This window comes from Candoia aspera, chromosome 3 (genome assembly GCF_035149785.1).
Source record: "Candoia aspera isolate rCanAsp1 chromosome 3, rCanAsp1.hap2, whole genome shotgun sequence".
Classification (NCBI taxonomy): Eukaryota; Metazoa; Chordata; class Lepidosauria; order Squamata; family Boidae; genus Candoia; species Candoia aspera.
In genome coordinates, this window is record NC_086155.1 from 35,618,129 (window position 1) to 35,632,729 (window position 14,601).

At 39.5% G+C, this 14,601-nt stretch overlaps 1 protein-coding gene across 1 annotated transcript in view; it reads left to right on the plus strand.

The window, feature by feature from the left end:
- SYT2 (synaptotagmin 2) overlaps positions 1 to 14,601 on the plus strand; it is a 145,623-nt gene that overhangs the window by 128,315 nt on the left and 2,707 nt on the right. Inside the window, 6 exon segments of the mRNA XM_063297358.1 lie at positions 2,345 to 2,467; positions 3,923 to 4,090; positions 6,226 to 6,393; positions 7,103 to 7,220; positions 12,843 to 12,976; positions 14,408 to 14,601. Coding sequence (XP_063153428.1) covers positions 2,345 to 2,467; positions 3,923 to 4,090; positions 6,226 to 6,393; positions 7,103 to 7,220; positions 12,843 to 12,976; positions 14,408 to 14,601 — 905 coding nt within the window.

The following is a 14,601-nucleotide window of genomic DNA, read 5'->3' on the forward strand; positions in this document are numbered from 1 at the left end:
TGAACCTGGAATGAGTAGGTCTCCAAAACTGCTAATTAGCTGTGATACATCCTTCAGTGTGCTCCTTTTGGCTTCACTAAATAATTATAGTAACTGAGTTGTCTACTCATGCAGGAGTACACAATCTCTTAAAATGCAAATAAATCCAGGTCAGCCAACCAGTCCTATAATAAATAAATAAACAAACACACACACATACACACACACACAAACAGACAAACAGGCTTAAAAAGTGGAATGATACAGAGAGAGAGAGAGAGAGAGAGAGAGAGAGAGAAACCTACCTACTTAGAGAATCTGAAACAAGCTACTGTACTCTGGCCCGAGAGGGTTAGTTGGGATTCCTGACTCAGCAGTTCCTGGTGGAGTCAGCCAAGGATGTCAAAAGCAGCCAGGAGAGAAGACAGAGCAAAGGGCATTGCTGTGCTCTCTTGGGGTGGGGTTGCTCAACAGCTATCAGAAGAGATGGCTGTGAGGCAATTCCTGCCAGTATTTAATTAATTCCTACCAGTTATTTAATTGGTAAGACTGGCAAGGAGATGACCACTCTTTCTGTCAAATAGTATTGTGGTTTTGCAAAGAGGTGGTGGTTGGGAAATAACTAAAAGGCACTAGAAAATGCACTAGCTTCCCTAGCCAATTTAGAAGGGATTTTAGATATGGCTTGTCATAACCTGATCTGAACAACATGCTACACAGCCTGTTTTGCTTTGAAATATAAGTGGCCAGCTTAACCACAACATTTTTTTTAAAAGCCAAATTTAATATTTTGTTGGCCTCCCAAGACTTATGCTATTTGGGGAAGCCCATCCTTTGCATTTTGTGCCTTGGAAGGTGTGGAGTCTGCAGTTTCTCAGGAGCACTGTGTGGTGTTGATAATTTGTGAAGCTTTTGTGTCTATAATGCCCTTCTCTTCCTTCTCTGTGCTCTCTTTGTCCTCCTTCTGTGTTGTTCTGTCTCCATCTTTTCTGACTAACCTGGATGTCAACACACGGTAGGTCCTGTTCCAAACGTCAACTCCCTTTGAGGCACAAAAGGGACAAGGGAAGAGGGTTTATGGGAATTAGTCAACAGTGGGCCCACATTCCATACTTAGACTTTGTTTAAATTATACAGTTCAACTTGATGTTGTACTTGAACTGAGAAAGATTTTAAAAATCCTTAATTTCTTGTTAAGAAAAATTAGAATTATTCAATCAGTATGAGGTACAATCCAAACACAACTTTGCACTAACTGAACTAGACAAAATATTTTATTTGATTATCTGTATCTCATCAAAACTGAAGTTCTACGTGAGTTGAGTTCATGGAGAAAGCATCAAAATGGCTTCTCAGTGATACTATGAAGGCCTAGGTATGACAAGTGAAATGCTGAAGGAGTTATCCAGCACTGTTGGCCTGCACATGCTTGTGAGAGATGTTCTGGGAACACTGCCATATTGAGAACAGACATTAATACTATTTAACCAAATTTGATGAAATTTAATTTTAGAAGTCTGAGAAAGAAAGAGTCTTGGGGAATCTGCATGCATGTGCATGTATGAGTGTTTGAATCTTTTTTTTTTTTTTGAAGTGAAATAAGAAAGAAAACATTGGGGTTATTTAAGATCCCCATTTATATGGCAATCCCTTCAGTGAACATCCGTTGCTATTTCCTTATAGCCAGTGCATACCTAAGCTGCTTTGTCTGCCTTGGCTACTTTACTTCCTGCAGATCTCTCCTTGGAGATTGGTGTCATTTGCTAACATACAGTATCTGTTGTACAAGCCTGGCTCCCTCCAGGGGTATTAGGACTGCAGCACCCCAGATACATTTGGCCATGCTGGTTGAGAATCCAGGAAGTTGTCCTCTAAAATATTTAGGAGATGCTAGGCTGGAGAAGGCAGAATGGCACCAATTCCACTGTTGCAGTACTTTCCCTGAAAGTTTGTAGAATTCACAGCTGCTGATTAGATAAAAGTCCTATTGCTGTAAAGTTCAGGTGCTGATCATTTGTAAAGATAATATTTGCCTCTCTTTTTTAAAATTTGTGGAAGTGTTGCAGCTGTATCCTTCACTACATCTATCAGCAAAAGAGAGACATGCACTTGGGGTGTATATGAGGGGAATCAAAATAGTTGCATGCCAGTTTTCTTAATTAAAATTATGGAAGAAGTACTGTTGAAGAAACTCAGTTCCCTGCCCCCTTTTCATCTGGCCTAGGAACTCATGCTCCTATTCCTCTGGTAAATCTGAGCTTCTGTACTAACATAAGGCACCGTGTGTGTGTGCATGTATGTGAAAACCGGGCTCTTGAAGTATGGAGCCTCTTTATGAAATACTGTGTTCCTACTTCTTTTCTAGAACAAACAGGATGATGATGATGATGGAGATGGTGATGAGGAGGGAGAAGAGGAAGAGGAAAAGGAACCAGAGAATCTGGGCAAGCTGCAGTTCTCCCTAGATTATGATTTCCAGGCTAACCAGGTAATGTATACACATTAATAAATGTAAACAAGGGAAATCTCACTCTAACTTCCTCCACTGGGAGTGATAATGATGACAGAAGCTCATCCCTTTAAAAATTGTCAAGAAAATAGGCTGGGAATTGCTGCCAGGCCTTGGATAGCTCTAAGCCAGGCCGAGAGCAGCACTAGTAGTACAGGGGTCAGCCTGATGGTGTGAAGGAGTATGAAGGCCCAGAGAAGAGGGGTGCCCAGAGGCCTTGCTTTGAAGCATCGGGCCATAAGTGCTTTCTCTGGGTATCGGAGGCCAAGATGGTTTCAGAGTTGCAACCGCCATCTTGGGTGTGGTTGCTCCAGCTCTTCTGGTCCTTCAGGCTCCTGGATCTGCACATCTGCAGATCCCCAGCAATCGAAACATCTGGGACCTCTGCAGGGGTTTTTGGCTTGTTAGCAGAAGTTCAGGGTCTGTGGTTGCTGGTGTAAGGTCGCTGGACTTTATTGCAAGCTCTCCAGTGATTTATCTTGCATGAGAACACAGATTCTGGAAATAGACCAACAGAGTAATATAGGGCCAACTGGTTGATTACTGTGTTTTAAAAATGTGGGCTTCCCTCTGGCAATACCTTCTTATCTTTACTGTCTGATGTCACAGAAATTAAGAACATGATCCTTGGGATGTTTTGACATGCTGCCAACAGCAGTGATGGAATGGTATTTTCAGAACATACCAGGACATATGAATATAGGTATAGATGAACATACCACACCTTCCCTTTTGGATTTGATCATACAGAATCTTTAGTCCATGTCTTTCTATAATGCTTTTATTCCAAGGACAGTAGGTCTATTCTTATAGTTCCCTACTAGGTAAACTCCTGCAGTGCACTGACAACTTCTATGCAGTTTATCTCTGAGAAATGTTAATCATACCTATAAAGTTACTAGCTGCTACAGCTTGTTATCTTAGCAGGTAAACAATAGCTCAGTGTTGAATATAATCATCAGATTGCCATGATTTTTAACATTTTATTTTATTTCTATTTCAAATTTATTTCTATTCTATTTCTTTCTTTTAAAGGACTGAATGTGTATACTTTTCACAGTGCTGGTCTTGTGACCATGATATCATGAAATGAAATTTGATGGAATTTCTCTAGCTAAAAAGCAAACTCCTGGGAATTCTTGATAAAGGCAGGTGAATGGCTTGCCTGAATATCTCTAAACTGCAATTTGCATAAACCAAAACTTCTAAATTTCTATTTGTGCCTAATTATTAATCATATGCATTTCTTCAAAGGGAAATCAAAGTAGCATTAACAGCTCCCTCCCCTTCTTCTGCATACCAGAAAAGAGGATTAGGGACTGGATAGTAGTAGAAGTGAGATGCCAGGTTAAAGACAGGAGGACTAAATCAAATGGCTTCCCACTTTGATTGGAACATGCTATTGCAAGCCTTTTTTGCTTTCCTTCCCAACAGCTCACAGTAGGAATCCTCCAAGCAGCTGAACTCCCAGCATTGGACATGGGGGGTACGTCTGACCCTTATGTCAAAGTCTTCCTACTTCCAGACAAGAAGAAGAAGTTTGAGACCAAAGTGCAAAAGAAGACCCTCAATCCAACCTACAATGAGACCTTTGTCTTTAAGGCAAGACTTCTAACCTGGATATTCTTTGCATGGTTAGCTAGTATGTTGACCCAGCTATTTTGTCTTCAAAATAATTTGTGTACATCAGTGATCAATACCCAGCCTCACCCAAATTGGAACTCAGTTCAAAAGGGGAAAACTGATAAATGAAATGCTAAAGCTGAGGGTAGCAAAACAAATACTTGAAACCCTATTAAACAATAGAAGATAGTATTGATGTAATAGCCTACCAGTAGATGAGAACGAGTACTGAAACATAATGGAGGAAAAGAGTAAGAAGGTTGATTGAAATTTGAATAGCAAGGATTAAAATGGCTGGCAGGGCTCAACACTGACAGGATACTGGAAAAGCTGTCTAAATAACATGTGACTTAGACAATTATGTCTTAGAAAATAGATGTTAGTACCACTGTGATTAAATTCTTTAAAAGCTTTAGTTTTATATATTGTGCAGTCAATTATATATATTTATGCTGTGTTTGGGGTTTTTAATCTTAGCATAACTTGAAGTGGTAAGGAACCACACAATTAAAAATATATAGTAATGACTCAGCCAATGCTAAGTGACTATGATTCATTTTGAAGAAGCAATCTGATTTGCTTCACTGAAGCAAAAATGCTACCTATTTGCCTTGACAAAGCAATTTGGGTGGCCTCTAACTGCTATAGGCCAACGTTATGGGAGAATTCCATAATATCGGTCAAAGCCACCATTGAAAGCACCTCAGACTTTACCCTGGAAAAATGCTTCTTTCCTTTTGTTGGTGATGGGGATGAGACATGCTATGTAGGAACTCCCCTGAAACATCGTGGCCAGAAGGCCTACCTGCCTGCCCACCTGCCTGCTGACGAGGAGCTTTACTTTGGCCTTAGAAGTGAGGATACCTCTGTTGCTTCATGAAACAGTTTTGAATGTGTACTTTGTCTGAAGCTTCAATGAAATAAGCACTCCTCTGAAACATCACACAGCCCTCTGAGCATATTGCCAGAATATAAGCAATAAATGTCTATATTATACGACTAGCTACTAAACAGAAAGGAGGCAGATCCATTTTGTTCTATAGACATGAATGTCTGTGTTTAGACCATTTATAAACAGTTACATGCCTTTTCTGATTACAAGGAGAATAAATGGAATCTAAAAATCCAGATATGAAGTAGTTTAGGATTCTGACTTCATGCAATTTCTCTCTCTTGCATTGCAGATTTTGAGTTTATTTTACTAAGCTGATTCCCATGACATTTACTCAACATACTGGAGGAGTCATTTCATTTTTAATGAGCAACTGCATTTTAATTATGTCTTCATCCTTTAAAATTCAAAGTATTTTGAAAACAATATGTCATTTAAAACAACAAATTAAAAGCAACAGCAAAATAAGAAATAATTTGAAGCGAAATAAGCAGTAGGTAAAGCCCAAGGAGAACAACCATCCTTTCTACACAAAGATCTGGTCATTTCCCTAAGGCTTTTAGATGCAGGAACATGGCTTGTTTCAATACAAGAAAGTTTCCCTATAAGAGTAGTAAAAAAGAAAGAAAACCTTTGACTGGTTTATCTTGAAAGATAATGCCCTTGAAATCTTAGAAATTTGATTACTTCTTGAATTTTAGCCCACTTTAAGGGGGAGCTCATACCCTAAAACTAATAAACAAGTACTTTAGCCCACCATTATTTCATAATAGTGAATACACTTGAAATTAAAGCAAATTGGTCAAAGAAGACCCATTGGCTTCTAATTTTTGAAAAGTTGTTCTTTTCATGGTACAAAAGTGGCTGTCCATTTTTAAACCTAGAATCAGAATGTCAATGTCAATTTAGAAACACTGGATCTGTTTGCAACCCTCCAGGCTTTTGTACATTGTTTTCATTTTTTTCTTCCTCTTTTAACTTTTGGAAGGGCATTAATCAAATATCACAGGATTAGGTATCCTATATCTGGGTGACCATTAGATGGGAGGAAAGAAGTAGTCTGTTCTGTATTTCTTTGGGATTTAGTGGAAATCCAGATTTTTTGCACCCAAGATAGGATATGGCTACACAAGACCTTTGTAAAAGCCTTATCAATGTTTCCTTTCAAATGCCAGAAATGCTATCACAATTACTGAAAAATTGCCTGACTTTGTTGTAACAGATTCCATACCAGGAGCTTGGTGGGAAGACCTTGGTGATGGCCATCTATGACTTTGACCGATTTTCTAAGCATGACATCATTGGAGAAGTCAAGGTGCCCATGAATACTGTGGACTTAGGACAACCCATTGAAGAATGGAGGGACCTAGAGAGTGCAGAAAAAGAGGAGGTAAGTGTTTTCTCCTCTTGCTGTTTGAGCCTCAGTTGTGAAATGTGGATTTAACACACCCTACAAAAAACCTAGAAATGATTAAGTTTGTGACAGTCTCATGGTCTTAAGAGAAGAGTTATAGATAACCAAACTTGGAAGGCAAAAGTCCCTGCTAGCTAGAACTGCCCTCTATCAACCATGCTTGATCTCTAACAAGTCTGCTTCGTACTTCTTTGCTTTTAAGCTGTTTGGGAAGTGATGGGCCTAACCAGAAAGCCCAATTCTGGCTTATTGCCTTATTTGTAGAAGGAGGCTTTGGATTTAAAATGCAGCACTAATAAGTGTATAGCTATGTACTTTGTAGGGGAACTTGTCCTCCAAAACTGACAACTTCATATAACATGCTTTGTGCTACAGCTCCCATTAGCCCTAATCAGTGTGATCAAGGACAAGCAGTGATGATGATGAGGTAATCTAAAAGGTCATCTGGTTTCTGGGAAACCAAGTAATCTGGTTCTATCCTATGCACCTGGCAGAGGGAGATTCACTTTTCCAGCCAAAGGAAAAGTAACAGAAACAACAGTGGACTATTGGTCTGCCATATGTAAAAACTGCCCAAAGATAGCACATTACAAATAATATAGTTATATTCTGTGTCATAGACACAAATAATTTATAAGACAGAGTAGGAGCTCTGAGTTCATTATTTCCCAATTTCCTTCAACAGCCAGAGAAACTGGGAGACATCTGTATCTCATTACGATATGTTCCCACTGCTGGGAAACTGACTGTCTGCATACTGGAGGCCAAGAATTTGAAAAAGATGGATGTTGGAGGACTTTCTGGTGAGTGCAGATCAACAACATACCTACTTGTGATGAACTGGTTCTCAGTTATTAATTCAGAATCTCTCAATCACACATCATCAGATGAGATAGAAGAGGTCTTTATTAATACAAGTTAAAGATCAGACTGAGAAAAAGCCCGTGCAATTACTTGTTACAAAAATCCCAGCAGTGTCCCTCCCTGATTACTGAATTCCATCCTTTCTTACTCCCAGCTACAATTCACTCCAACAAGCACTGAAAGTGCCAGCTAGCTGACCCTGGAGCCATCCCAGCTGTCTCAACAATCCCAATCAACATTCCTAAGCTGCCACTACAAGCAAGCATGCTAATACAATACCAAAGACAAATACTCCAAAACCCATCATTGTACACTGGCAGGATGCTACATCCTGACACTGCTAGATGTCACTTCTGAGCCATTCAGACACCTGTCAATACCGATAGTTCTCCCTCAGGCACTCTGTAGTGTGAGAGACCATTAGATGGCAGCAGAGAGATATGAAAACCTCAAACACTATTTGCCATCTGGCGTTTGTCTGGATTTTTGTAGCCTGGATAATATGCTTATTTTCATTTGCAAAACCTTTGGGTTCAGAGTTTCTTTAACTTTTTGACATGAAAACAGTAATCAGCACATATTTTTGCCTGAGAATCTTCAGGGACAGCAGCTAGATTCGAAGATACCCAATGAACGTGGGCAAAAGGCTGAATGTGAAGGTAGTAGCATCACTGGAGCTTCTTGCCCATGTTGTATTTTAAATTACACCTGTAGTTTCTTATTGTAATTTTCTCAGCAAGAGAAATAATGCAAGCACATGCAGAGCAGGCAAGACAGAAGGATATACAACCCCAGCCAACCAATGAACTTCATTTCTCCAAAACTCTTGCACTGGTAAAATTAGCTAATATGTTAATGAAACATTTGCAACCCAAAAACCAAGCTTGGAGAACACCAACAGTGTAAATTGCCAACTCTTAGCTATGCATATTGTCTACCTTCAAAATCATTCTGGTCAGATATTTTAAAAGCTGAGAGAGCTCCCCCAAAAGTACAGTTGATATCCTGGGAGCAATGCAGCAGAGTGGTATACCACAAAGATAGGCCTCTGATAGCAGGACATTTTTGGAAGAATTCTCCTGCAGATGTTACCCATCAACAGTTTCATAGCAAGGAGGCAGTCTTTCAGATAGTCAAATCTTAAGCCATTGAGGACTTTAAAATAAATCCAAATACATTAAACTGCGCTTGGTATGCAATTGGCAATCAGTGTAGAGCTTTCCGTATAGGCATCATATGGTTGCCATACCAGTCTAAGTGCAGCATTTTGCACATACTGTGACTTCTGGATACCTTTTTAATGGAGGGCCCAGGTAGAGTGTGTTTTGCTTCATAGAATCATTGGTCTTCTGGCCAATGCCTTCCCCAGAGCAAGAATCTTCATACCATCCCAGACAAATAGTTGCTCAAAATTTGCTTGCAAACCTCCAGTGCTGGAGCACCCACAATGCCAGGAACAAGTTGTTCCACTGCTTAATAGCTGTGACAGTCAAATAATTCCTCCTTATTTCAAGTCTGGAACTCCATCTATAAAGCATCCATCTACTGGTTCTTGTCTTACTCTTGGGCACTATGGAGAATAAATCCACACCCTCTTCCTTGTTGATAGTTCTTTAAGTATTGGAAATTGCTTTTTGTTAAGACAGTCAGATATGAGCTCTTCTACTAATCCTCATTCCTATTTCAGGAATGAAAGGTGGATCTAGTTGTAAGATTACTCTCTCATTTTTGAATATACAAAGATGTATCTCACTGACAAGGCAGAACTCTCAGAATCTAATAGTGGTAACTCTCACCAAAAATATAGTTTTAAATTCTAGAATCTGCAGGGAAACCTCCCTTCAGATGTTTGGCAACTAAGTAGAGAAAGGCTGGTTCTGAATGTAAGAACAGATCTTCTGAGATTCCTTTCTCCTGAGTCTATTGAGTGGTAACTCAAAACATCTGCCCCTACAATGGACAGTCCCTGTTCTCCACAGTCCCTCTATGAACCACTAAGGCTTAATCTTTGGCCACTGAAATCCCTTTTGGACTTCTAAGTAAAATGGACTGTTCTTCAATTATTCTAATAAATAACGTAAGAAAGGGTGCTGTCATATAATGAGTCCTGACATCAAGTAGAATGAAGACTTCTCTAGATTAAGCTGACCCAGTATTGATCTAGATTGTTGAGATCCAGGTAAGTTATTGTGTCAGACAAAAGCAGTATAAAATCATTAGAGCCAAACAAGCATATAGAATAAGGCTCTTCAAGTATGCTGTTATACAACTTTTTTCTGATTGCAAGCCTGAATAATTATCCACATGCAAAATAAGAACAGATTTAACCTAACTATGTGTGTGGTCTAGTGACTCAGTATCTGAATTCTTAGAGGATCTTTCAGTCATGGGATTGGAAGGTTTGAGGAGCAATGGAGCCTTTTGTCTTCTGTGTCTCAAACGTTTACATTAGTCTAATATGAAAATTATTCCTTTTCTTCTCCCCAGTATTCATGCAAAGAAAGAAAAAAGGGAAGTTTTTTTTAAGGATAATTTTTTTTTTAAAAAGTAAAACAAAATTCTAACAAACAAAATAGGAAAGAAATAAAACACTATCCTGGGTGAAAGCAGGGAAAAGCCTGAAGAAATAAGGAGCTGGGGCAAGACAGGTCAAACATCCAAGTCCTATCTTACCTTCCTACATAATAGGGGAGATATTACCTTTACACCAAACTGTAAAACCTTCCAACACTAGAATGCCTACTGGAATAAAAATGCCTCTCCTTGCTTTTTCTTCCATATGAACATTACCATGAATAAAGAAAGAAAGAACAGAACTTCAAATCCCTCTAGGGCGGGCGGGATGGATGGATGGATGGATGGATGGATGGATGGATGGATAGATAGATAGATAGATAGATAGATAGATAGATGGCTTCTCTGGGGATCTGGAGAATAAGTAGTACAGTGTAAATGTACTGCAGCCTTGTTGCAAAAATATATCACCTTCATAATATCAGCATCATGCAGAGAACATAAGAACAGAAGCAGCACCCTCCTGGATCAAACCATTGGTCCATTGGTCCATCTACTCTAGCAGTCTATTCTCAGAGGAAGCCCACTAGTCCCCCAGTAGATGGCCTTCAGAGGCTACTAGCCATTAATACCCATGACTTCCATGAATTGGTCCAACCTTTTTTTTTAAGTTAGCCAAGCTGGCAACCAGCAACACATCTTGGCTGGCGAATTCTGAAGTCCAGTAACAGATTGAATTACAAAGTCTTTTTGTCTGTTCTGATTCTTCCAGGATTCAGTTTCATAGGGTTTCTAGTATTTTGGGAAGGGGAAAATAGCTCCTCCTTGTTCACTTTATCCACATCATGCATAATTTTGTATACCTCAATCATGTTTCCTCTTGTCACAACATTTCCTCATAAGGAAGCTGCTCCAGCACCTTCATCATCTTAGTTGCCCTCCTCTGAACTTTCTCTAGCCACTATATCCTTTTTGAGGGGTGGTGACCAGAACTGCACACAATGTTCCAGATGCAGTTGCACCATTGATTTATATAAGGGCATTATGATATTGGTATCTCTATTTTCAATACCATTTCTTATTATCCCTAACAAGTTGTTAGCTTTTTTTACAGCAGATGCACACTTATCAACGCCTTCATTGAACTGTTTACCATTACTCCTAGATCTCTTTCTTCATCAGCCACAGCTAGCTTTGATCCCATTAATTTGTAAGAATAGTTAGGATTTTTGGCACCAACGTGTATCACTTTACTCTTGTTCATATTTAATGACATCTGCCATTTTGATGCCAACTCCACTCATGTGCCAAGATCCCTTTAGAGCTCCTTGCAGTCCTTATTCTTTTTTCCACTCTGAACAATTTTGTGTCATCAGCAAACATAGCAATTCCATTAGTCACACCCAATTCCAGACCATTTATAAATATGTTAAAAAGCACCAGTCATAGGACAGAAATTGTGAGAAACGTTTGTTTATTCCTACTCTTTGTTTTCTATTCTTTAGGCAGTTGCTTAGCCACAAGAGAGCCTAAAGCCTGTCCTTTTATTCCATGGCTGCTAAATTTACCGAGAAGTCTTTGATGAGGAACTTTATCAAAGTCTTTTTGAAAATCTATATAGATGAGATCTACTTGCTCAACCTTATTCACATGTTTAATAACACTCTAAAAAAACTGTAGTAGATTAGTTAGACATGACTTTCCCTTAGTGAAGAATGGTCTTGGGGGAGGGGGGAAGATGTATAGCAAGTACTTAGCCAGTCTTCCCTTTCCATACTAAAAGCTCTTCCATGTTGAAGTCTTAAGCTACTTGACTCCCGTGGGTAAACTGGTTGGCAAAAAAGCCAGCTTAAGAAATCCCTTTCCAGATTTCAACCTCTTCTTCCACTTTGAGCACCATGATGGCCTGGCATTTTGCCCCAACATATTTACCTATGGTGGATTCCCTGCTTCTTTACCCCTCCCACCCACACAGGGGAAACAAGCACCAATCTCTTTCCTTTCTGTGGGTAAGGTTTTGAAAGATCTTTCGTAGGAGCCCCTTTTCACTGAATCACCCTCATATCTGACATCTTCCCATTAGGAGCACCAGCTGGTAGAAAAAGGAGTAAGGAAAGAAGGGAGGGCACCATTTTATAGTTTTCCTGTCATTTGAGTGCAAGGGAAAGTGATAGAACTCTTGTCATTTTAACCCGGTTAAAAAAAGAAGGATCTTCACAATTCCATCAGTGAACTTGTACAAAAAAAAAAGGGGGGGGGGGAAACTCAACAATATTACCTTCTTGGAAAGGGAAAGTGGCAAAACTCTTGTCAATTTGAATGGTTTTGTTTTAAAGACAGGTCCACTTCTTTATTCTTCCATCAGTGAATTTGTAAACAAACAAGCAAAGAAAAAAGTGGCGGTGGAATGATCTGTGATCAGAGAGCGGGGAGTTCCTGCCATCCCGTACAATAGCCCGCTAGAGTGGAGGTGTTTGCCTACAATGCAGTACAGTTGAGCAGATAAACTGGACAGCCCTGCTTGTGCTGGCAAAAGTCTGAAAACACTACTTTTGTTGCATAGCAGGGAAAGATGGGCAGACGTTGCCTGCCCAGTGAACTGGGGTGGGCAGAGAATAATGTTGTGTATTTCTGTTCTTGAAAAATTGTCAGTGAGCTGTGTGCTTGTGCTGGGGGAAAGTGGTCATATAGATCAAGCCTATAACTTCTATTTTTTTCCCAGGTTTTTAAAGGAAGCATTTTTAAGAGTAGAAATTGGGGCATAGACACTTCTGGTAGACCCAGTACAGCATCAGCTAGCTTGGGAGGCCCAGCATTCTGAAACTCTGCGAGAACCCCTTTGTTCACAATCACATGAGCTCTTATTACCAAACCAATAATGTTGCACTGTTTGAAACTACAGAATAAGCATCGTTTTGTCCTTTCCTTCACTTTGTATATCACACTTAATCTCTGGATAGCCTGCTCTTGAGGATTTTTCTATATCTCTGAGTAGTTTGTCTATGTATTTATCTGCAAAGTTTCAATTGTATATTCTTCTGTTTCAGATCCCTACGTGAAAATTCACCTCCTGCAGAATGGCAAAAGGCTTAAGAAGAAGAAGACTACAGTCAAGAAGAAGACCCTGAACCCTTATTTCAATGAATCTTTCAGCTTTGAGATTCCATTTGAGCAGATACAGGTTCCCATTTTTCTCACTTGAGGGTACAGGGAGATGCAGGCAGCTCCCAGAAAACTTTGGGTTGACATACAGTATATCTCCATTGTCTCCCACTGCTTCACAAAGCACAAGGGGCAGATCCATCATCTGACACAGGCGATTCTCCATCAGTGATGGTTGAACTTCAGGAGGGAAATGGGCTCAAATGCATCTGGTGCCTTCCAGATAAGTTGAATAACTAACCATCATGGCCATGACATCATCCAGACAGTGGGCTATGCTGGATGGAGATGGTGATAACTGTAATCTGACTTATGTGGTTGGAGCAGACTGAAGGCAATGTTCATGATTCTCCTTCTCCTTCTTCCTTCTCCTCCCTTTATCCTCCTTTAAGAAATGTTTACTTGCAATAAAGTTATCCAGGGAACTTTCCAGCAGAGTGGGGAATTTGAACATGGATCCTCTGATACTTATACAATATTCTAACTGTTGTATCAGGCAGGATCTTCCTTGGAGCTCAGTAGGACAGAAATATTGTAAAGATACAAGTTCAGTTTATGTATCTTCCTGAAGCTTCTACTAACTTGGCACTGGGGCCAAAGAAGGGAAAATATAGATTGCATCTCTGATTTAAAAATTTAGGTGTTTTCCAGATGTGTTGGTGATGTCCAGGTATGTGGTCATGCTGGCTGGGAATATTTGGAGAATAGTCTTACTGCATACAAAGAACCCGGATTGGGAAGGTTTAAGTTTTTATAAAGGACAGGTAGGTAGGCAAGCGAGTTAGCTGGCTAGCTATTGAAGCATCTTTTTTAATGTTTTAGTCATATTAATGATTCCTACATCTCTTTCTCATACACTCACACACTTGTACACATAAAATGTGTAGATGTTCCTTTTGGATTTAAATCTCTACTTAGAAAATCAGCATGTAAAGGAACCTAGTTTTACCATGAAAACGGAATTTCTTTTCTCTTTGGGGAAACATTTGCCTAGCTTCAGCCAGAAATGATACTAATATGAAGAATCTTTTCTACTCAAATCTGCTGATTGGAGATTCTCTGAATACTCTAAATATTTAATTTTATTAATTTAGTGAACTATAACATGTATTACTCACTTTTTATTATAACCATAAATCTAGTATGAGGTAGAAAATAGGATTAAAATAAAAAAAATTACAAGGGACTAGAACGATAAAAATATACCAACAGATTAAAACATTAAAACCAGACCTCCAACAGCAATAGAGCAGCATCAATTCATTTAAAAGCCTGGATGAATAAACACATGTTTTCCTGGTGCTACAAGACCAGGTGCTGCACCAGCTGCAATTGAGAAAATACTAGATTATATTTTTAAGATCCCTCCTCTTTGCTCATGAATCAATGAATCATGTCATAGATCTTACTAGGCCTTACTAATGATCTCTACTTTCTTGCTTCTCTCCAGAAAGTGCAAGTTGTAATTACTGTCCTGGATTATGACAAGCTGGGAAAGAACGAAGCTATTGGAAAAGTTTTTGTTGGCAACAATGCCACAGGCACAGAGCTCAGGCACTGGTCTGACATGCTGGCCAACCCTCGCCGCCCCATTGCCCAGTGGCACTCCCTGAAGCCTGAAGAAGAGGTGGATGCAGCTCTCGG